Source organism: Periplaneta americana, chromosome 15, assembly GCF_040183065.1.
Source record: "Periplaneta americana isolate PAMFEO1 chromosome 15, P.americana_PAMFEO1_priV1, whole genome shotgun sequence".
Lineage (NCBI taxonomy): Eukaryota > Metazoa > Arthropoda > Insecta > Blattodea > Blattidae > Periplaneta > Periplaneta americana.
Window position 1 is genome coordinate 21,664,589 of NC_091131.1, and position 24,393 is coordinate 21,688,981.

Consider the following 24,393-nt stretch of genomic DNA (forward strand, 5'->3'; position numbering starts at 1 on the left):
GAGAGGGAGGAGATCCTCCTCTGAATCAGAGCATGGGCGGGAAATAGATACCGACTGGTCTTGCAGCAAGCTCGCTACCGCTGCCACCTAACGATGTTGCATTCAACCGGACTATAACACATCTAGGAGAAGACACAACAAAAACAGTTTTAACGCAATGCTATGAAAGACACCATGTAAACTTTTTTTAATTATAAATCAAAAATATTATTCATTGCACTTTATATAGGCTATTATCCATGGTTTGAAACTTTCGTGGAAAGTTAAAGTCGGATTTATGTAAAACAAAGAGGAAGTAGTTCTACGTAGTTGGGCCCTGAAATTCACTTCTATTCATTGTTTACTAGACAGGGCAACAGCCAAGTTGTCAGTTTTGTACAAATATATTTGAAACTGAAAGTAGGTACTCCAAACTACATCATTTTTAACATAAAAAATTAATCGGCCACCGGCAGCTTTGAACAATAATGATAGTGTGACTTTACAAGAGCTGACATTCTTCAAAAGCATGTGATACTGAACTTGTAAAATGTACATGTGGCAACACAGACCACGTGGGTGGGTGCAGTGTTCTCGCTTTCCTCAGATTATTTCCCATTTCCATTTCCGTAAAACAGTTCCGGTTACGAGTTAGTAGCTAGTCTCTTCCAACACGTGTGATACTGTAGTGTGCTCGAAAAATGCTACGAGGTTGTGAATTTCCTTGTAATTGTTAATTTGCGCAATTATTCAACAATGAATGGAAGTGAAAACATAATATTTTTGGACAATTTAGGAAACTCAGTTTACAAGAACAGATTATATTGCTATACAGAAGGGAAGGCCAACCCCCAACACTACCTGGTCTTACATGTATGCATATAGGCTAATTTGTAGCATGTTTCATTCAAGAAGGTGTCATTTCGTGCTGTTAACTTCTTTCCTCCTCTTAAGAAATATGCAGGAGCCGCCACTGTGTTAAGGAAATGCTATATTCAAACACCTTGGTTTTTTAGTTCGTCATTAATAATTTTGCAAACTCATTTTATTTCCCCACTGCAATTTTGTTCCCATGCATTTAATACTGAAGTCATATTGTTATTAATGTTTGAAACTGTTGATTTAGAAACTCCGAACTCTTCTGCAAATTTCCCACAACTTAAGGCTGGTTCACAATAAACCGGGAACGAGAACCAGAATGAAAACGAGAAGCAGAGGACGTGAATATGAAAATTTTTGATTCACAATAAACCAAGAACGTAGATGACTATGCATATCGATATGCATGTCAATAACGATATGTAAAGTCGATATTACGCATTCTGATGTTATTTGTGTATAATTGACCAATGGCGTTCTCTCATGAGTACAAGGCAGCCAACATAAACACAGGTTAACCAACTTCGAAATTTCAAATGAAACATTTCATTAGGTACGGTACTATAAATATGCCCATGCATCTTTATTATCACAACCTATTTTAAGTCTACCATAACGTAAAATAATTAGAGAAGAAACATTTGTAATAGAACAAAAATGAACACAACAGTAGTTATTGAATTGAAGCATGAATATGTAGTGTGTCATACAACCAATATAGTAAAAAATATGATTCACTTACGATCGGTGTTCAAAGATGCAGCTATTGAAAGCCATGTATTCTCCTTCATTTTCTCATCTTTATACGAGGCGCGCCGCTTAACATAAACGTGAGGATTTTCCTCAACACTCAATATTAGAATCTCATCAAATAAAACTTGCTCCATGATGCACAGCACAGAACAAAATAATGCATAGGTTATGTCACGGTCTTCTTGCTACAAAATATACGACGACAAAATAGCTTTTAGATGGCATTAGAATGAATCTAGCGGGCTGTGATCGGAAATGTGAACGCCAAATTTGGCCAACTCTCCGATCCCGGGCTCCGGCAAGCTTTTCGTTAATTGTGAATGCTCAGATTTAAATGTACACATTTTAGCAATTTTACCGTTTTCGTTTTCATTCTGATTCTCGTTTCCGGTTTATTGTGAACCAGCCTTAACACCATAACATGAACGATCATTAAATTCTTTCTTCCTTTCAATAGTTAATTCCACCAACTTATGCTTACTCATATTGAGGCACTATACAAACTGACTCTCACAAATAAACACTTCAACAGAGACTGATTTCTACACTTCAAGTTTACTGAAATAATTTCACATCATAAAGTTTACTGTTATGAACAATAATGCCCCTTCACTTCCTACTCAAATTTAGCCGTAGTACAGTTACGAAGTGGGTAATTCCAGGAATGTAGAAAGAGGTTCATAGTTGCTGTACTGTACAAGGAAAACTCCCTCTCTTTCCACTGTGCTAATGGTCCTTGTAAAACATAAGGGTTCAATGAAACTCAACTCTAAACAGGTAGCAGAAATACACAATAGAACAAGAGAATCGTCCAAGATAGACTATAAGGAGTGTCCAGCTTCCAGGATTAAGGGGTGTCCACAATAAAGAATATATTTGACATGTAAAAGCATAGAAATTTATACGGTTCCAAAAAAAATGTCCAATACAATGAGGTGTCTAACATACAGAGGGTTCACTGTATTATGAAACAATAATCAGTTTACTGCGGTAAATTACTGCAGGAAAAATCAGTTTGTGCGAGATCGTGCGTATTTGCTTGGTTTCCGCACAAAATCAATCTGCGGAAAGTCTAAAATTCCACATTCAGTATTCCCAACCTAACACACATAACAATTTCCCTCTTCTTACCGCTTAAGTGACATATTGATTTTACTGCTTTAGGCTTTTAACATATTAGTTTTAGAGACGTTCAATATAGTGATAATTATAAATTGGAAACTTACCACTGCAATTTCACCTAAATTGCACTGTTAATTATTGTTTTTAAATATTTGCAAAAATTAAGTAAACTCTAAATCATTACATAACCTTACCGTTTGTTTTAAGTTCGCATTTATAGACTGGGGGAAAAAAAAAGACAGACGTATATCACGGCCTGCTGGAGTATAGTAAACACAGAAAACATTTTAAAGCAACAATGTTGAAGATAGATATTTTTGTTTTTCAAATTTGCCGTCACTGAACAGAAACCAAGATGGAGATTTCATTGCAACTAATTAGAAATTCCTCTTTCAGGTATGTAATAAACGATCTTCGCACAAAATAATGTACGATACACGAGCGGTATGTTTTCTTTCAATTCTCGGAAATTAAAAAAGCTCAACTACGTTTTTAAACTTTTCCTCGAACATGAAAACTTCAACATACCGCTCTTGTAACGCATATTACTATTACCAGAGCAGATGTTTCACTACCATTGTAGTTTTATGAAACAGACAGAGCAGTATTTTACTGGGCCTACAGCGGTATTTACTGTGCTAATGTTTTATGAAACAGGCTACAGTTCTCCGCACCAATTCTGATGCCCTTATGCAAAATATTCTCACTCCGTGAGTTATCATTCTCTAAACATTTTTTTTTGAGACATTTCGCAGCAGTACTATTAATTATAACATTAATACACAAATTACACGCGTGGTAGTAACACTAAGTAAAACACAGCATGTAGCAAACTGACAACACAGCAGTGCTCCATGTAGTAGAAGCAGCAGCTCACAGAAAATTCTATGTTCTGATTGGTTCAGGAGATTCAATATTTCCATGAAAGGGTTGTCAAGTGCATAGTTACAACGGCGTGGGTATATATAAATTAGCTTCAGTGTACTTCGTTTTACATTATCTTCCACCCAATACAATTAATGACTGTGAAAGTGTGTTTTAATGATCGGTTTAATTAGAAGAGAGGAAATATTATGAAATCCCAAGAGCGCAAATGCTGGTCTTACCTATTATCCAGAGCGTCATATAAATCTTGCCTATCCAACAAGGACATTACAAGCCTAAGTGTGGACCAGATGGAGTCCGACATGGAGGACCACGACCTCTGACCCTGAACACCTCGCCCTGCGGCCTGTTGGTTCAGGGCAGTTAGTAGATGTTCTGCTGCTTCTTTGTGGGCTGCCAGGTTTACGCATGTGATGCCAAGGTTATACCTGGCAAACATATTTAAAGCGAAATTGTATTATAAAACTACGCAGTAAGTAAACCTAATTTGTTACGAGGAAATATATACAGAGCGTTCGCCTACGGGTGGGGCCAGGAAAGCGGCCTGCCTGCGGTGCCGCTTGTGGGAATCGTCTATCCGTAAGCTTCCGTTTTTTATACTATACTCCGTAGGGTTTTCATTTTAAAGTTTAGCAGCAGTAAAGACTGATGTTTTTGAAACACTAACTTCCTGTGAAACACGTCTTAGAGATTTATTAGGAGAGCGTGTAAATGATGCACTGATTTCATCAACTTTTTCTTCTGTCAATACTGTTTTCGCTTAGGAATTGTAGCATTAATCGACCCTGTTGTCCTTAATTCGTTAACAAGACGTCTAACAGTTTCTCTACCCTGAATTGGAGCACCCGGGTATTTCACTTCAAATTGCCTACGCACCTCTCTACATGACTCTGTTTTCACATATGCATCATACATAGAACTCTTTGTTCAAGTGTGAATTTTGCGTTTTGCATTGTTAACAAATTTTACACAACGCTGAATATTTAAGCAACTGTGTCAAGAAACTGCACTGTACGTGTTAAATACTGCAACATCTGGCTTACAACTGATAACTTGTCGACCTTGATTGTCGAGCGTGTCTCAACAACTGCGCGCACAAAGCGGCATATCAGTACATGCCGCTTTCCTGGCCCCACCCGTAGGCGAACGCTCTGTATATAAAGATCATAAAGAACTAGAAATATTTCATTACTTCAGAATTTGTTAAAATGTCAAGAATCTTTACTTGAAGCTGTTGTACAACTTTAATGTAACACCAAATCAATATATTTTCATGCCTCAGTATGATGTCACACATTGTGGTATATCTTATAGTGTGTTTCATGAACAGAGAGACCTCAGGGCAATGTATCACCTAGGAGTTATGAGTCACATATCTAAGCGTGTCACTTAAATTATGTAGGTTATAAATAATTTCTGTGCTGTAAAGATGGTGTATAATGGTGATCTTTGTTTATAATGGCATTCTCATACTGATTAAGGGAGGCAACGGGTGAAATTTCGGTAATTTTCAGTCAAAAATTGCATTTTCGTTTTCTTGTAAAAAAATGAATCAACAATCTTTCATTTATATGTTGAGAAGGTTTCAATGCTCTGTAGTGCTCGAAAGCATAACAATTACGGAATATATAAATGACTGCACCCTTGAACTTAAATTCCATGCAAATTTTACAAGCTGTTTTCTCACACTTCTTTTCAGCATATTTCGTCAGATTCGAAGTGTAAAGGCTCTCTTACAATTATTATGCTAGGAACATAAAATTGTTTATGCTCGACCATGCCGAAATGTAGTAATTATACACCTGGTAACAGTCCTTTAATGCAGGTCATTAAAGTACACCTACTCATTAAAGTACAGGTCTTCAGCCAATCACAAGTCAGCTTTGTACAGTTATATCGATTATTCTCGGATATGCAATCGACAGACAATTAGTGAAAAGTCACGGGGGCTGGAAATCCAATACTGTCGCAGAAGGTTATGTTCTGTTACTATAATAATTAGCTTAATTGTAAATAATATTCAAATAAATTCAATTTGTCATCTCGTTTTTCAATTCTAAATCAATTTCCAGGTTATATCAGACTAATGTTCATTGTTATTCTGTGCCAAGGTCAATGACATTCGGCCTCGGAAAAAATCAATACTTTCGCGTCTGCGCACATCTCACAATTCAGGTCAGTTCGCACATAACCATAAAAAGACCTAATTTTCAATACTTTCAAGTTAGAAATATGGTCGAGCATAAAAAGTCGTATGAAACTTGCCTATAATGGTAATTAAGACGCTCATATGAAAATTATGAAACTCGCTTGCGCTCGTTTCATAAACAATCATACTTGCGTCTTAATTACTACCATTATAGGCTCGTTGCATAATGTACTATACTGCATGTTTTATGTACTGTGGTTAAGAAAATAGCACATGGGTTTTATGATTAAATTAATACTTTTTGGAATAAAATATGAAAAAAAAAAAATTATTTTTAGGTATGCAGTGGTTACAAAAATGTTTTCCACCTTTTGTAGTAAAGATATAGAACAACTGATGCGTGATGTTTTCCTAAATATCCAACTGGTCTTGCATAAAAAAATTTCAAACATTTTACTCAAAAATTGAGCGACATATTTCATTTTGAGATATGCAAATTTTTCAGAATATTTTTGTTCATAACTCAGAAACTAAATGACTCAAAGAAATGAAACTTCACTGCATCTTAATTATCACATCGTGATTATGTGTACAAAAAAAGCAAGGACATAGCTTGAAAAATGTAGAAAATAGAAATTTCACCAATCACCCCTTATTGACTATTGACTATTATTTCGCATAAAATGCAAGTCTTATGTTTACCTGGCTCTGATGAAACCAGGAGAAAGCTGCAAAGCATTATGGTATGCATCTACTGCTTCCTCTGATCGGTTGCCATTTGCTAATGTCGCTCCCAGTCGATTCCACATTCTAGCATCCTGCAAATAAATAAAAATTACTTCAGACACACTGTTTCATTCATCCCCATAAGCAACAATCAAGTGCCACTACAGTAGTAGAACTCACTCCTTGCCGAACTTGCAGGGCAGATTTGAAGCAGTCCACTGCTTTATCGTACTCATTAGTGAGGTTAAAGAGGACACCTAATCCACACTGCACGTCAGGATCGATTGTTTCTGAAGGATTTCTTCGAGCTGCTGCAATATACATCTCTTGCACTTCCGTGTGGATGCCGCTGCAAGAGTGAAAGTCAACATAAAAGTACAATCAACAACTCCCAGAATCAATTCCATCAATCAACAACATTAGCATAAGACTCTAGCATAACTCTCATTCTAAATGGATTTGATTTCTTTTTTTTTTTTTTTTTTTAGTAGGTTATTTTACGACGCTTTATCAACAGCTTAGGTTATTTAGTGTCTGAATGAGATGAAGGTGATAATGCCGGTGAAATGAGTCCGGGGTCCAGCACCGATAGTTACCCAGCATTTGCTCGTAATGGGTTGAGGGAAAACCCCGGAAAAAACCTCAACCAGGTAACTTGCCCCGACCGGGAATCGAACCCGGGCCACCTGGTTTCGCGGCCAGACTTGCTAAGCGTTACTCCACAGGTGTGGACATTTGATTTGTTATTAGAATGTTTTTTTTTTTCTTATTCAGACTGTTAACCAAAGCCGATGATCCTGTCTAATTAAGAAAGCATGCACATATTTGGAGACAGGAAGTTAAGGCAAAACCAGAAGCAATACTCACTTTGTCAACAAGGAAGTTACATTGTTCATTCTTGACGAACTCGATGCCTGATCATTTTTTGGCACTAAATCAGAATATTTTGGGTTCTCACGAAGCCATTCCTGCAATTAATAAAGAATGTTGGCACTGCTGACAGAATAGGTAAACTAAAAAATGAAGCCAGTTTCAATTTCACGAAGGTACTTTAAATAATAAGAAATAGACTCCTGAATTTAGAGTTATTATGTTGGGTTTTCTACCTATAGTCCCGTCGCTCTAATTTCCGGCAGCCAATCGCATTGCAGGTTGGCTACATTTAAATGTGCGTCTTGTGATTCGCTGATTCATTTCTTAAGGCTCGATAAATACTTAATATAATCGCCCGCCATTTTAGCTCTTTCGTTGGCATTCGCAGAAAGTACACGAAGACGTTATTTGCCGCTCAATTATTTGCTGAATTACAATGCGTTTGATTTATTGTCATAGGAGCTATGACATGATAATATTTAACGGTGCGGCAAATAGATTCCTCGTATGGTAGCTCGGCAATGTAAGAACAAAAATGGCGAACGATACTACCTACCTAGACTTTATAGAGCCTTCACGTTCTAAGATGTATGCAAAGAGGCGGAGTCACGCCGGAAATAACAGCGTTGGGACTATAGTGTCGTGATTTATTATGTTCAACTTTTCGGAACTATTTGCAGATTCCAACAACAGGATTATGTAGTCCATGAAGTGAAGACCATTTCCTTTGTTGTATTCGTTATGCCTGGCTATCCCAAACCACTGTTATTCAAGACGAGATTTGGAAACATAAATAAGTAAATGAAAGGAACTTCATTTAAAACTACTATTAATAATATGTCTGTCTCTAGTTATATACAATAGAGTGATTTAATACAGTTATATGAACGCTTTTTAATGATTGAATAAAATTAATAAAATCGGTTAAAAACCATACATGTTTCGGAGGAATGCTCCTCCATCTTCAGTGGTAGTACCACGACGCGAACATCTGTACCAGCGTCGTGGTACTACCACTGAAGATGGAGGAGCATTCCTCCGAAACATGTATGGTTTTTAACCGATTTTATTAATTTTATTCAATCATTAAAAAGCGTTCATATAACTGTATTAAATCACTCTATTGTATATAACTATCCTACTCATGAACACTGTTGTATCTGACCTCACTTATGTAATTTAATCATGTCTGTCTCTATTATGGTAGCTAAGCCAACTTTCAAGAATTTCTGGAACACATGCTGGGTCGTTTGGGAAAATCCTAAAATGTTTACAATATTTGAAAAAAAATATTCGAGTCCTGTGAGACCTTCCTAAATGACACAAATGATTCAGTTATAATGGATATGTACAGTCTTAGAAAAAAGTTTCGTTGCACAGACACTTTACAAGTCCCAGAAAGGAGACAGTGTGCATGATCAGAGGATGAGCGACCTGGTCCACAAAAGAAGGACTAGTTGAGGTAATACAATTAGTTTTGTTTCGTTGTATATCTGATCATGCGTACTGCCTCCTTTCTGGGACTTACAGTACAAAGTATCTGTGCGATAAAACTTTTTTCTAAGACTGTACATATAATGACAGTTTTACAAGAAGTTCCCTAGTTCACAACCTATTTGTTATAACCGGACCTCGCATTTTAGGGCAAATGCCTATTTTGTTCTATTATAAGAAAGTGGAAAGTAATTACAGATCTTCACATTTCATGAAAGATCAAAGCTAGGTACTGGAAGAGTTTAACAGTGCCCTAAAATGATTATTGGTTCCTGTTTTCCTGATTACTGGCCTGAAATTCCAAAATTAACTGCGAAATTATAATTTTTTATTTCATAATTCTAAGCTGCACTGATGTTCCAAGGACAAGAGTTGGCATTAGAGAGGATAACAAAAAGAAAGGGGTGGGTTGAGAGCAATTGAAAGTTTCCTGGAGTATAGTAAAATGAGTGGGAGTCAAAGAACAACATAAATCTGGTTAGTGGAATCTTCTGTTAACTCTAATTTAATTTAAGAAATTTCTTGTGGTAATGTGATGCGCTATTCTGTGGAGAAATAATTGGTACCGTATATGAAATGTTGAAAAACTAAGCTGTAACATGTGCGCTAATTCAAAATGGGCAAAGTGTACTAAAAAAGAATTCAGGACCAAGTGTTAATGGGGCAAAATAAAAAGTACTCCAGATGGTGCTGATGTACCAACTGTAACAAATTTCATCTTTGCTCCTATTTCGTATATTTGAACTGAAAGCTCTTTCTCTAAATTTTAAATGATTCTCACTGACAAAACGCAGTGTTTAACATTACAGTTTTAGAAAAAAATTGTGATAATTATTCATAATGGCAGTTAATCCAACAGTCAATAACATTTATGTTGTTGTTTTCTAATGCCAGGCATTTGACAATAAAGTCATTTGACCTCTTGCACTCTAATATTTTTCAAAGATATTATCATGACCAGCCACTGAAGCACAAATTTTGAGGTGTTCCGAATCCATTTCTTGGTTTGAGTTGCACAATGGGCAGTTAGGGGACTGATATATTCCAATTCTATGCAGGTGTTTGGCCAAACAATCATGGCCTGTTGCCAATCTAAATGCAGCTACAGACGATTTTCGTGATAAATCGGGAATTAACTGTGGATTTTGATGCGAGCGGTTAAATGGCAAGTTGCAGCCGATTTAAGTGAACACCATATTTTAACGTTTTGGTGGCTACTTCATTCACACACAACCCCCAGAATGTCTGGAGGACCACACCTGCTGTTGGTCGACGGGTCCATTGGACCTAGCTGGGAGATCTTGTTGATCACCAGCTTTCCCTCCTTAAGGCACTGGAGGACGATTTTAGTGCCATAGCAGGTCAGCACTAGGAACAGAAAAGTAGAAAGAGGAGGAAGGAAAGGGAAATGAACCCCTAGGCCTCGAATGCTCTAATGCCATCGGGATCGAAGAAAGTAAGAGTTCAGTCAGAGGACTGGATAGGAAAGGGTAAAGAGGGAATTAGGTATTGGATAGAGGAAAATTATACCAAATTCAGTCATTAACTCATCAAGCTGACCAGTGCTAATGGATGAGTAGCCCCTCCCTTTAGTTCAGCTCGTAAAATTATGCTTACTAACAGCTGCACCACGGGAAGGTAGGGATGGGACATTGGGTATTTGTCCAGGTTGGTTCCTTAAAACCTTCAATGGGAAGGATTAATGGCTCTCCCCCCTGTATCCGACAGATACCCTTTTGCAACCCAATAACATTTATACATGGGAAAATAAAAAATATGATCCATTAATATTTTTCATTATTCAGTACATTTTAATGCCTAATTTCACTAAGTTAGAGCCTAAGTTAGCAAATTTTAAGCCTCTTGAGGGCGAAAAATCAGAGATCTAATTATTATTATTATTATTATTATTATTATTATTATTATTATTATTATTATTATTATTATTATTTGATTATGTCTCGTGACCAGAATATTGTACGAAATGGAAATATAAAAATTGGAGATTTATCCCTCGAAGAGGTGGAAAAATTCAAATATCTTGGAGCAACAGTAACAAATATAAATGACACTGGGGAGGAAATTAAAAGCAGAATAAATTTGGGAAATTCCTGTTATTATTCGGTTGAGAAGCTCTTATCATCCAGTCTGCAGTCCAAATATCTGAAAGTTAGAATTTATAAAACATATTACCGGTTCTTCTGTATGGTTGTGAAACTTGGACTCTCACTCTGAGACTCTGAGAGAGGAACATAGGTTAAGGGTGTTTGAGAATAAGGTGCTTAGGAAAATATTTGGGGCTAAGCGGGATGAAGTTACAGGAGAATGGAGAAAGTTACACAACACAGAACTGCACGCATTGTATTCTTCACCTGACATAATTAGGAACTTAAAATCCAGACGTTTGAGATGGGCAGGGCATGTAGCACATATGGGCGAATCGAGAAATGCATATAGAGTGTTAGTTGGGAGACCGGAGGGAAAAAGACCTTTAGGGAGGCCGAGACGTAGATGGGAGGATAATATTAAAATGGATTTGAGGGAGGTGGGGTATAATGATAGAGACTGGATTAATCTTGCGCAGGATAGGGACCGATGGCGGGCTTATGTGAGGGCAGCAATGAACCTTCGGGTTCTTTAAAAGCCATTTGTAAGTAAGTATTATTATTATTATTATTATTATTATTATTATTATTATTATTATAGTTAATTTGTATCATTGGTGTTCATGTTATTGTATTAATTATATCATTGTGCTGGACTTTTATTGGCCAATGGCTGTTGTCCAGCACATAAATATCAATAAATGAAGAAATAAATAATAACAATAATAATAATAATATTATTATTATTATTATTATTATACAATGGTAGTGCCCTTAACTTGCTGCTGTTCACCCCAACTCTATGAGCTTGATCACAGATGTCACTAGTGCTGAGAAGCAAAACAACTTAGTTCCTCAGGGCCGTATTCATAGACATTCTTTGTGCGGGCTTCCGGTGGATGATCAGCGAACCAACGTTTTTCGTATCCATAAACCAATGTTAGCGATATGATATGATATGAATCCTGTACAAGTAACCAGTCGATAGCCGGGGCTAGTTTAGCACGCTCGTAGCGCGGGCTAGCGAAATGTCTATGAATAGCACCCTCAGAGACTATCCAGAGTGCATCACATATGGTGGGTCCACATTAAATTCGAAATGAATAATGATAATAAAGAATTGTTGGAATGTCACATAGGAACCAGAGAATCAGGAAAAAATCTCTGTGTTGCCCTGACCATGAACTTGCCCAACACAAGTGATAAATCCAGGATGGATAAACTGGGATTTGAACCCAGGCTTATAAACCCAGTGCACTAGCACTGAGTCATCATGGCAATCACGAGATAACATTTGATTAGCCAACTTTCATCCAGCGAACGACTTTAATGAAGCCTTTACAAATATGTATTTTGAGGAGAATGCCACATTAAAAATATGCGAGGTATGCTAGTAAAATGTACGCAGGTAGTTTTCTTATCACATCAGCTTTCGTAAAGGTAGATTATTGTGGTGGTCCCACTGAGTTCAACTAATAATAAACATTGATCAAAGTAGCGTACTTTTAGACAGTCAAAGTCCCTGCATAAAGGTAATGAACTATGCCCAATGACTTAGTAACTCTACAAGGACAACAAACTCATTATGAGAATAAGATAAGATACAAAAAACAGGACGACCTTTCAAGGCAAGGTAATGGCACTCCTCTCCCATGTTTACTGATATATCAGTATAGTTCCTGTAAGGATGAATCGTAGTTTTGATGTGAATCAGCATAATATGGATCTCTGATCCATTGTAATTGTCACTTACTGTTTCTATGAAAGAAACAAAAATAAAGTTTAACCATTAACAAGGAGATTGTATGGCGTGGATTACAGGTTGTGAATGAGTGGGACAAGTCCATGCACACCAAAACAAAAACAGGGGAAGAGAGAAAGCATTGCTCGGATTGGGATCTGACGATCACTGTTTCAGCAAACTTTAAACACCGTGTCATATGTAACACTAATGTATTTGTGTATAAACACTTCTTTGTGTATCAAAAAAATATAAATGCAAAGAAACATGGGCTAAGCTATAGTGAGTCACAGTAGTACTATAACAAGGTGTCCACCCAAATCTGTTTTAAAATTCCCTGACATTTCCCTCTTTTTCAGATACAAGGTCATTTTCACCCCTGACATTACAGCAATTCTCTAATGACCAGAGGAAGGTCAGATGTATATTTTCAGCTTCATTACCTTCCTCTCCCCCTTAACATATAATATAATATCAATATGACAGTAGCTGTCGCCTGTTGCACAACGAACTTCTTCGTGGACTTCCAGTTTTTTTCTTTCTCATAAATTGTGTTAACTTTATCTGGCTTAATGGTTTTTCTATATCTATTTTATAAAATTGATTGATATTGCTATTATTATTATTAATTGGTATTACTATTTTTATTGGTATTATTTTTCGTTACTATTATTCTAATATTGTTATTGTATTATCTAATTATTATTGATGTCTGTATAAAATTTATGTAGACCAAGTCCTAAATTTTGCTCTATTGGACTATACCCAAGCACGACCTCGTGCTCATTTCAGGGAACTGTAGTCTGAATCATATGAAGACTTCGCGGGAAAAACGACGAATTTCACAGTTTTCTTAAGGTTGTTATCATTATCTAATTCAATGGATCACTGCGAAATTTAATGTTGTTCTTATGAAAAATAGTAAAAAGGAGAATTATCACCACGAATACAGTAATCCTTTCCTTTATTTTCTATAGAAACAGCACTAAATCGTGCAGTTATAGACTCAATTAGATCATTATGTAATCCTTAACAGAAATGTGACATGCATCGTTTTTCCCGCAACTCTTCATATGATTTAAACAAAAATGTTAAATAAATTTGAATTCTGAATTAAATTTGAACTTGAATCATTTCCAGATAAAATTACTCATAGATGCTGTACATGAACAAAAACAATTCAATAATTTAGGAGAAATCACTGTGTAGAGACGGACAAACAGGTATACAACTTGCAAGTCAAAAACCACTTTTTCGGCAACAGGGATGCTAAAAACATGTATTTCCGTGAAAATGTCCAAATCGATTTTTTTTTTTTTCAATATCAAAATACATTTTCCACTGAGAATGTAAAAACTGAATTGAATTCTTCGCCTCCCCACTTTCTTTATCTCACTGTCAATGATTTATCATTGGTCCAAAGAGTGTGCAGAGAAAAAAAGTTCTGAAAACATCTAGGTCAGGGCCGCCCAAACTACAGCCCATGGGACACATATAGCCTGCCATGATCGTTGCAGTGGCCCGCCATGATCTGAATATCAATTCTTTAATTTTAAAGAACTTCATAAAGTTCAATTTCCAGCAGCATAATATGTTTTGAGTATAACTCGAAAGTTTGAAGGTTGGGTAACCGTTACTTCCTGGAAAATGAAGACAATAGTATATATTTTTTTTCATTGAGTAGTCTATGTACCAGAAACTTACTGAATGCGACATTGTGACTGGAGTTTGGGGCTACCCCCATCCCAATACAAGCCGGTCAATCACCACAGGGTAAGTCATTCATCCCTTACATTCCGTTATCCACCAACTCTACAACTTTCATTGTCATTCTTCATCAGTGTCCACTGTCCGTGCGGTAGTGTGGAGTCAGGTTTACTTAAGTACAAAATGTTTTCGAAACAATGCAAAGTCGATAGTGAGTGTAGAAAGTATAATGAATCTTGGCTCAGTAATTATTTTGTGAAAGAGCATGGAAACAAAGTGAGCACTACAGAGCAGAGACCGGATATCGACAATTATTATCTTCAAAACACCAGTTCCACACTTCTCATTAGGTGAGTGCATGCCTTTTTTACTTAAGTATTTTTCAAAATTAAGTGATCCAAATTTTATAAAATTAATTAATTAATTTAATTTTAGTATAATCTGTTTTATCGTAATACTTACTTACTTACAAATGGCTTTTAAGGAACCCGAAGGTTCATTGCCGCCCTCACATAAGCCCGCCAGCAAGATTAATCCAGTCTCTATCATCATACCCCACCTCCCTCAAATCCATTTTAATATTATCCTCCCATCTACGTCTCGGCCTCCCTAAAGGTCTTTTTCCCTCCGGTCTCCCAACTAACACTCTATATGCATTTCTGGATTCGCCCATACGTGCTACATGCCCTGCCCATCTCAAACGTCTGGATTTAATGTTCCTAATTATGTCAAGTGAAGAATACAATGCGTGCAGTTCTGTGTTGTGTAACTTCCTCCATTCTCCTGTAACTTCATCCCGCTTAGCCCCAAATATTTTCCTAAGCACCTTATTCTCAAACACCCTTAACCTATGTTCCTCTCTCAGAGTGAGAGTCCAAGTTTCACAACCATACAGAAGAACTGGTAATATAACTGTTTTATAAATTCTAACTTTCAGATATTTGGACAGCAGACTGGATGATAAGAGCTTCTCAACTGAATAATAACACGCATTTCCCATATTTATTCTGCGTTTAATTTCCTCCCGAGTGTCATTTATATTTTTTACTGTTGCTCCAAGATATTTGAATTTTTCCACCTCTTCGAAGGATAAATCTCCAATTTTTATATTTCCATTTCATACAATATTCTGGTCACGAGACATAATCATATACTTTGTCTTTTCGGGATTTACTTTCAAACCGATCGCTTTACTTGCTTCAGGTAAAATTTCCGTGTTTTCCCTAATCGTTTGTGTATTTTCTCCTAACATATTCACGTCATCTGCATAGACAAGAAGCTGATGTAACCCGTTCAATTCCAAACCCTGCCTGCTATCCTGAACTTTCCTAATGGCATATTCTAGAGCGAAGTTAAAAAGTAAAGGTGATAGTGCATCTCCCTGCTTTAGCCCGGAGTGAATTGGAAAAGCATCAGATAGAAACTGACCTATACGGACTCTGCTGTATGTTTCACTGAGACACATTTTAATTAATCGAACTAGTTTCTTGGGAATACCAAATTCATATCATATCATATCGTAATATTAACAAAAATTTACACTGCGTTTTTTAAAAATTAAGTACACTGCAATGTGGTCCGAGGTCAATCACTAGAGCAATTATTGGCCCTTATGATAGAAAGTTTGGGCGCTCCTGACCTAGATCATCTCTAATTATGCATTTGCCACCCTCTCCACTCCTAATCTGTGACAGAATAGTACTTAAAAGGCAAACAGTTCAATTAAGTACACTAGCTTCATTACATTCTGAGTACTCAGTTTCTTGTTAGAAGTATCAATGAATCAAAGCAAAACTTATAAAAATATGAACCTTGAGGAAATGTATGAATAATGTGCAGATGAATAAATATGTAATTATTTTTGTAGTTTTCATTTTAGTTAGTCCAGCAATGCTTTCCTTAGTGACTGCTACTTTAGACAACTATTTTATTAAACAATTTAAGGACTGGAAATAATAAATTTTGGGATCCACATACATGCTATGGAACAGGGAGAAGAAAAAAATGAAACTGGAACTTAGTAAAAGTAAAAAAAAGAAACAAATGTAGGAGGCTGCTGCAGTAACAGCTTGTACCTGTCTAACTAGTAGCATTTGGCTTACTTTACCTTCAGAGCATGGCACGCTTGGTTCTGGTAGCTTTCATTGGTGTAACTAACAGCGAGTGCCATAAGGGCTGTCAAATTACTTGGATCTAGTTCTATGCACTTCTTAAGCGCGGCAATTGCTGTTGGATCCTGGAAACACAATAATAACAGTAGTATAATAATAATAATAATAATATCCCAGTTTTCTTTATAAGTGGGAGTCTTACCTTGTGAGCCTTCATGACATGAAATAGGGATAAAAAATAATATAGTACAGTATACTTTTTCTGGCATTTTTGACATTAGTGGTTTACCATTACATTCACTGAATATAATATGTTACCAGGACTGGTAACCTAACTCAAAATGACACTTTCTCCAAAGATATATATACAGGCTGATTCACGAGAAAAGGCAAAAAATTTAGGATGTGAATTCTGAAGTCATTCTGAGTCAAAAAGTTCATATGTATATGGGTCCGTTTTCGAACAGTTATGGAGATATGGCTCTTTGATTTCGCATAAACTTCTGGGATTCCATTGTACTAACTCGTATTTAGAGAATTCTAGATGTCGGGGTCGATGTATTCGCACATTTTCAAAGGTACCTCCTTCTGCTTCAATGCACTGTTGCACTCAGGCGTGAATCACACTCATCGCTCGGGAGAGTTGCTTGTGGCTGTTCTTTATGTGGCGTGCAGCATACAAAATACGGTGATTAGCACCTCTCTTGTTTCCACCTGCCTTTGGTATACCAAGTCTTTCATCCAATCCACAGACAGTAAATAGGCTACTCTTCGATATGGTACTCTTCTGTTTGGAAAGTGTCATTCATATTCAGCAACGGCACGCAAGGAACTTTCATCGCACAAACCATAAATATACACATTATCAGCATATTCTGCAGTCGAAAACTTATAAGGCATCTTGAAAAACATAACTTAACACTTCCGATAACTGTACCTGTATAACTACTGTACTGTAGGTAGCTGGCTGAACTGCTGTGAACTGATAAGCGATAGTGTATTTGTGTTATGTGCAGGTTCTGTGTCATTACAGCAGACAAGAGCAGGCAATTGAACATTTGTAATGCTCCATCACCCGGTTTGTGAGGTGAATGAATTTATCTGATCCACGTCGTTCACAATGCAGATTCTAATGTTGTATCATTCATTGCGATCCGTGACCTTGTCTCACATCTCATGTCAGCAGCATATAGTAACGTCTGATTCAAATTTTTTTACCAAAAAAATGCATCTAGCTCCGCCATCGTTCGAAAACGGACCTATGCTCATATGAACTTTTTCACTCAAAATGGCCTAAGATATCATATCCTAAATTTTTTACCTTTCCTCGTGAATCGTCCTGTATTATCACTTTTTTTATGCAACAATGCTTGTTGAAATGCATGCTGTGTAAAAGGGACCCTTCTCAAGACCAAAATTTCTGTGTGGTAGTGAGGAAACTGTTACCTTTCTTTTCTTAAATCACAACAAAAGAAAATTCTTTATAAATTTCTAAGACACGACTCTACAACACACACAAATAAAAATATATTACTAAACTAATATTTATCAATGGACACACCAGACTCAATATCAATTTGTGGCTAACAAAAAAAAGACAGGCTACAATGCCATGTAACATTCTTAGTCATAACATGGGCCAACATTGAACAAGTTTATACAGAGTGTTTCAAAAATAAGGGGCATAATTTCAGGTATGTATTTCCCACAATAGTTCATCACAACATGTGTCCAGAAATGCTTCATTTCCGAGTTATGGCCTTCACAACATTGAAATTCACCGGAACGTTTTTCTTTCCGCAGGTCGTTGTCATTACAGAAGATGTTCAAAATGTCCACCTCCTGCTTGAATACAGACCTCACATCGGTCTCATTGACCTGCGAACACGATCCCAAACTCCAGAAGTATTGCGTATGTCCTCAGAACATGCCACAATTCGATTCCGAAGGGATCCCAAATCAGGCACCGGAGACGAATAAACCAATGATTTTAAATGGCCCCACAAGTAGAAATCGAGAGGGTTCAGATCAGGTGAGCGTGGAGGCCAAGCAATTGGGCCACCTCTACCTATCCATCGATCAGGAAACCTTCGATCCAAGTACCGGCGAGCCGTACGACTGAAGTGTGCAGGAGCGCCATCATGCAAGAAGTGAATGTGTTGACGATTGATCAGTGAAGTGAGTGTCTTCTAAAACATGAGGTATGGTGTTTTCCAGGAAGTTTGTGTATGCCTGCCCCATAAGTCTGTTTACAAGTACATGGGGTCCAACTAATCGATCACCATTGATACCGGCCCACATGTTGAGGGAGAACCGCACCTGGTGATGAGATGGAACAGTTGCACGTGGGTTTTCATACGCCCATACATGCTGATTGTGGAAATTTGTTATGCCATCTCGTGTGAACTGTGCTTCATCTGTAAATAATACTAAGGCAGGAAAGTTCGAATTTACACCACACTGCTGCAAGAACCACTGACAGAACCTAACTCGTGCAGGGTAATCTGCTGGTGACAGGGCCTGTACACATTGCAAATGATAAGGATACAATTGATACTCTTTCAACAGTCTCCAGACAGTCGTATGAGGAACACTGACTTGCAATGCTACCCTTCGTGTGCTGATAGAAGGAGTCATGTTCACAGCCTCCAGAATCTCCTCCTGTACTTCTGGAGTTGTAGATCTTGGTCGTCCCCTTCCCAAACCAGGAGAGTTAAATTTTCCATACTCGCACAGACGGTAATGGAGACGTACAAATGTCTTCCGATCTGGACATTGTCGCTGTGGGTACCTCTCCTGGTACAAACGACGAGCCAGCGCAGCATTGCCGTCCGCCTTACCGTACATGAAGTGTATCTCTGCCAGCTCTTGATTTGAATACATGTCGCACAGTCTAATGCCTACACAACACTGAATGTAACCTTCGCCTCGGAATGAACTGTCAAAGTGCCCTCTTAATGTCTCCTTTGACGGCAACGACCTGCGGAAAGAAAAACGTTCCGGTGAATTTCAATGTTGTGAAGGACATAACTCGGAAATAAAGCATTTCCGGACACATGTTGTAATGAACTATTTTGATTGTCTACATGTGGGAAATACATACCAGAAATTATGCCCCGTAGTTTTGAAACACTCTGTATATAGCACGTTTAACAGGAGTTTAATATAGCAAGTCCTTTGTTTTTTAGAACTTTGAACAAGTATTTATATTAGGAATTGTCACGATGGCCATGATTAGACCATGCTAATCACATGACTCCAATTCGCGCCGCAGCCTGTCTTTCTCGTTAGCCACGATATCACTCTATGTGACGTAATTGCAGTCAGATAGGGCCTGCCTAACAGCATGGATTCCATCCTGCACCGCTGTGACTATATCTAGAATTTGAAGAGTAGGCCTATACCTGTTCATTCTCGGCCTGTGTGGTGCCCAGCAGTTGCCACGCCTCGCTGTTGGTTGGGTCTTGCTGCACGGCTGCTTCGAAACATAGAACAGCACTTGGCAGATCTCCTTGTTCTAGCTTCCGTTTTCCCTCTTCCAGCGCAGCATTATTATCTTTCATAGGATTGTCTGCTGCGAAATGGTACTCCTTTAAAGAGGAAACAAAATTCAGAGCGATCCAATCTATAGGCAATTGGGGGGTACAGAGGGAACTTCCTTACATATTGAAATTCAAAGGAATTAAAAGTGACAATGCTTTTTTCTTTTTCCTAAAAAATCTGTTTAAATGCAAACAGCAGATTTTGGAGGTGCAGCGACGATATGATATAAATATGGCAACTCTGTAAAGAATCTGCAATACATACCTTAAATGGATCGTAATATTCTGAAAATTCTGATACCCAAGGATGGTCACCAAGTTCTCCTCCTTTCGCCAATTTCTCCCATTCATCCTGTAATTTAGCCCAGAACTGAGATCCAAAACTGTTATCTTCATCCTGTTCAGAATTCGCAGTTTCAGTAGGAGGTTCGGCTAATCCTGGGTGAACAGTTTCTTTAAATTCCTCCGTCCAAGATGTTGCTTCGTCTTTTGTTTGAGCTTCAGTTGATTTTTGTGTACTGAACTCTGAAGCCCAAGCATCGGCCTCTTTGGTGGAAGGATTCTCATGGTCTGTAAATGTTTTATCACCAATAACCTGGCCATCCTCTATCGTAATCTCACCTTCACCAACTTGGTGCATGAATTTCATGAACTGAAAAAGAAAAAAAAAAAAAAATCATTCTGAGAAAATAATCTATACTAATAATAAATCTGTAGCCAAAATTTTTCTGTAATTTTCGAGTTTCCAAAAATAATTGGAGTTGACATTTATAATTAACCATCCTGAAACCGAAAATCGCTTTTTTGAAATTTTTGTTTGTATGTTTGTCTGTCTGGATGTTTGTTACCTTTTCACGTGATAATGGCTGAATGGATTTCGATGAAAATTGGAATATAAATTAAGTTCGTTGTATCTTAGATTTTAGGCTATATGGCATTCAAAATACTTTATTTAAAAGCGGGGTTATAAGGGGGCCTGAATCAAATAAATCGAAATATCTCGCTTATTATTGATTTTTATGAAAAATGTTACATAACAAAAGTTTCTTTAAAAATGATTTCCGATAAGTTTTATTCTATTCAAAATTTTGATAGGACTGATATATAAGGATATACAAGACTTTTAAAATAACAATACAATACATTTTCATCGCCGTTTCAGATTATAGCGTTGTTGTTTCTGCAGTAACTCCTATGTGCAAAATATAAAATTTTTGAGTAGGAAGGAAAAACACATTTATTCATTCCATGGCAATGGTACATAGGAGATCGTGAATTCTTACATTTTCGAAAGAAAGAAATATAATTACATATCACTACATATGCTGTATTGCTATTTAAGTTATTTGAAGGGTTCAGAACCATAGTGGGCCAAGCGCCATTTACTGAAGACATAGAAAACAAGGGTTAAAATTAAGTGATTACCATAATTCAATGGAAACATATAGTAAGTAATATAAAGTATACTTATTAAAACTAAATGATATGTCAATCTTCATTAAACTATGGTTGCATGTAATAACAATTAAGAAACATGTTAAAGGAATTGTCATTGCATCAAATGAGTGCTCTTTGGACCAAAATGGTCGCATTTTAATTATTTAAATACAATTTAAATTAAGTAACATATTAAACGATTTATTCTTCTATAAAACACGAATGTTCCCTGGATCAAATGTCCTATTTTAATTATACTTAATATTTATTTCTAACAGGTGCAGCGGAGCGCATGGGTACGGGTAGTGAGCAATAAAAGAGTGACACAAACAGTCGTGCTATAGTCGGGTGCTTCTCAACGAATGAACTAGAATTCATTCCTCTCGGGGCCTACGAGATTTATGTTGAACAGTTGGCCTCGGTAGTGTAGTCGGTATAGCGCTGGCCTTCTGTGCTCAAGATTTTGAGTCCGATCCCGGCCCAGGTCAATGGCATTTAAGTGTGTTTAAATGTGACAGGCTCATGTCAGTAGATTTACTGGCATGTAAAAGAACTCCTGCAGGACAAAATTCCGCCACACCGGCAATGCTGATATAACCTCGGCAGTTGCGAGCACCTTAAATAAACTATAATTTAAAAAATTTTTTGTGTTGAACAGACTTCTTCAGGATACAAGTTTCCCCACCTTTTTTTCTTCTACGATTTGAAGGAGAGGTTTACAAACGAGATCAACAGTTTTAATAACACAATGCTGCAACAAATGGCGGGAACATAGAAGATGTGTTCAGCTGTGTCTTGATGAGAAGGGACGATATTTTCAGCATTTAGTGTAAAGGTAAGTAATTTTCCAGACATATAAGATGTAATACATCGTTACTAGTAACATTTTTGTTAATATAAATAAGGGAGAACATCAATTTTATACGAATCATCCAGTGCTTTGTATAAGTAGTAATAGTATCTATTGCCCAGGCACTTGGAAGTTCTTCCTTCGCCTTCTAGCTTCGCAGTATAATTTAGAGTCTGAATCCAAAAGATTTGATGCCAAAGCTGGACATTTTCGTAAATGTTCTTGATTCGTCAAAGAGTCTTCTATTCCTATCTTCAAAAAGGGAGAAACAACGTCTCCAGAAAATTACAGACCCATATCACTTTTACCAGTCTTCTCCAAAATCTTTGAAAAAGTAATGTAAAAGTAAAAATCTAGAAAGATACAACATTTTAGTCCCAGAACAATTTGGATTTAGGAAAAATAAAGGTACAGAAAATGCAACATTTAGTTTAACTGACAAAATTCTGGAGGCAGTAAATAAAAAATTACAAGTTGGAGGGATTTTCTGTGATTTATCCAAAGCATTTGACTGTATAAATCATAAAATGCTGCTAGATAAATTAGATTATTATGGAATTAAAGGTGTTGCACACCAATGGTTTCACTCATATCTCATAGATAGGAAACAGAAAGTTGAAATCAATACAACTATGAAATCTGCAACGACATGGGGAACTATTAATAATGGAATTCCTCAAGGATCAATATTAGGTCCCCTACTTTTTCTAGTCTTTATAAATGATCTTGCCCCCCTTATAAAAAATGTAGGTCATCCCATATTATTTGCAGATGACACAAGTATAGTAATTACAGCCAATAACTCCAACACATTCCAATCTTCAACAGAGGAAATTCTCTTCAAAATATGTGACTGGTTCTCAGTCAATAAATTAGTATTAAATTGTAACAAAACTAACATAATTCAATTTAAATCCTGTCCAAATTCAACGTCGCAAATTTCTAGCGCAATAATTAACAATAGATCCCTATTAGAAACAACAACAACCAAATTTCTTGGCTTAAAAATCGATAATGTGTTAAATTGGAAAAATCATATTAAAGAAATTACCCCCAAACTAAATTCAGCTTGTTTTGCTATTAGATCTATGCAAAAGATAGTAAATATCAATACCTTAAAAACAATATACTTTGCATACTTCCACTCGGTAATGAGTTTTGGAATAATATTCTGGGGAAAGTCCACAGATAGTAACAATATATTTCTATTACAAAAAAGAGTAATTAGAATAATAGTAGGTGCCAAATCTAGGGAATCGTGTAGGACTATTTAAAAAAAAACTACAAATAATGCCCATGGCTTGTCAGTATATCTTTTCATTAATAGTCTTCCTCGTATGTAATCGTGAAAACTTTGTAACTAATTCAACAGTTCATAGCATAAATACACGTCAAAAAAATGACTTTCATACTCCATCAGCAAGTCTATCGTGCTATCAAAAAGGAGTGTGTTATATGGCAGTAAACATTTTTAATAGCCTCCCTATCGATATAAAAAATGAAACTCAAAACATAAAATTATTTAGGTCCAAATTAAAGAAGTACCTAATTTCTCACGCCTTCCATTCTGTAGGTGAATTCATGACATTCAATAAAACTTCATGAAATTGATACTAAAACTATTTGTTGTACTAGTAGACTATATTGTAAATCTCGTCTGTATATATTTCATCTAGACTGTGACTATAAATTAAGATTTTATAATAGTATTAAGTTTTTTGACTTGTTCCATATTCTAGCTGTAAGCATGTATGAATACCATGGAATGTTAATAAATACAATACAATACAATACAATACAATACAACACAGAAAATGTGTATAATGAGAAAGTGATAATTCCACAAGATGCTTCTTTCTCCCACACCCAACCAGACATTTCACTTGGAACTCACTGAAATTTTAACATTAGAATACTGAGATTTATGGAGAAAACAACTCTGTGCTTAACATATTTCAGATACCAGATGTGTAGGCAGTAGAGTTATATTATTTATTATCATAGTATGTAGTCTTGCAGTCCAATTTACTACGAAAAATT

The 24,393-nt window shown here is 36.6% G+C and overlaps 1 protein-coding gene across 4 annotated transcripts in view; it reads right to left on the reverse strand.

Annotated features, from left to right (window-relative positions):
- Pex5 (peroxin 5) overlaps positions 1-24,393 on the reverse strand; it is a 53,640-nt gene that overhangs the window by 12,207 nt on the left and 17,040 nt on the right. For all 4 annotated transcript variants that reach the window (XM_069846788.1, XM_069846790.1, XM_069846787.1 and 1 more), the window contains exons 6-12: positions 20,332-20,718; positions 19,929-20,114; positions 16,521-16,649; positions 7,361-7,461; positions 6,674-6,842; positions 6,470-6,585; positions 3,840-4,046 (exon numbers count right to left, since the gene is read on the reverse strand). In XM_069846788.1, the coding sequence (XP_069702889.1) occupies positions 3,840-4,046; positions 6,470-6,585; positions 6,674-6,842; positions 7,361-7,461; positions 16,521-16,649; positions 19,929-20,114; positions 20,332-20,718 (1,295 nt within the window). The remainder of the gene's footprint in view (positions 1-3,839; positions 4,047-6,469; positions 6,586-6,673; positions 6,843-7,360; positions 7,462-16,520; positions 16,650-19,928; positions 20,115-20,331; positions 20,719-24,393) is intronic.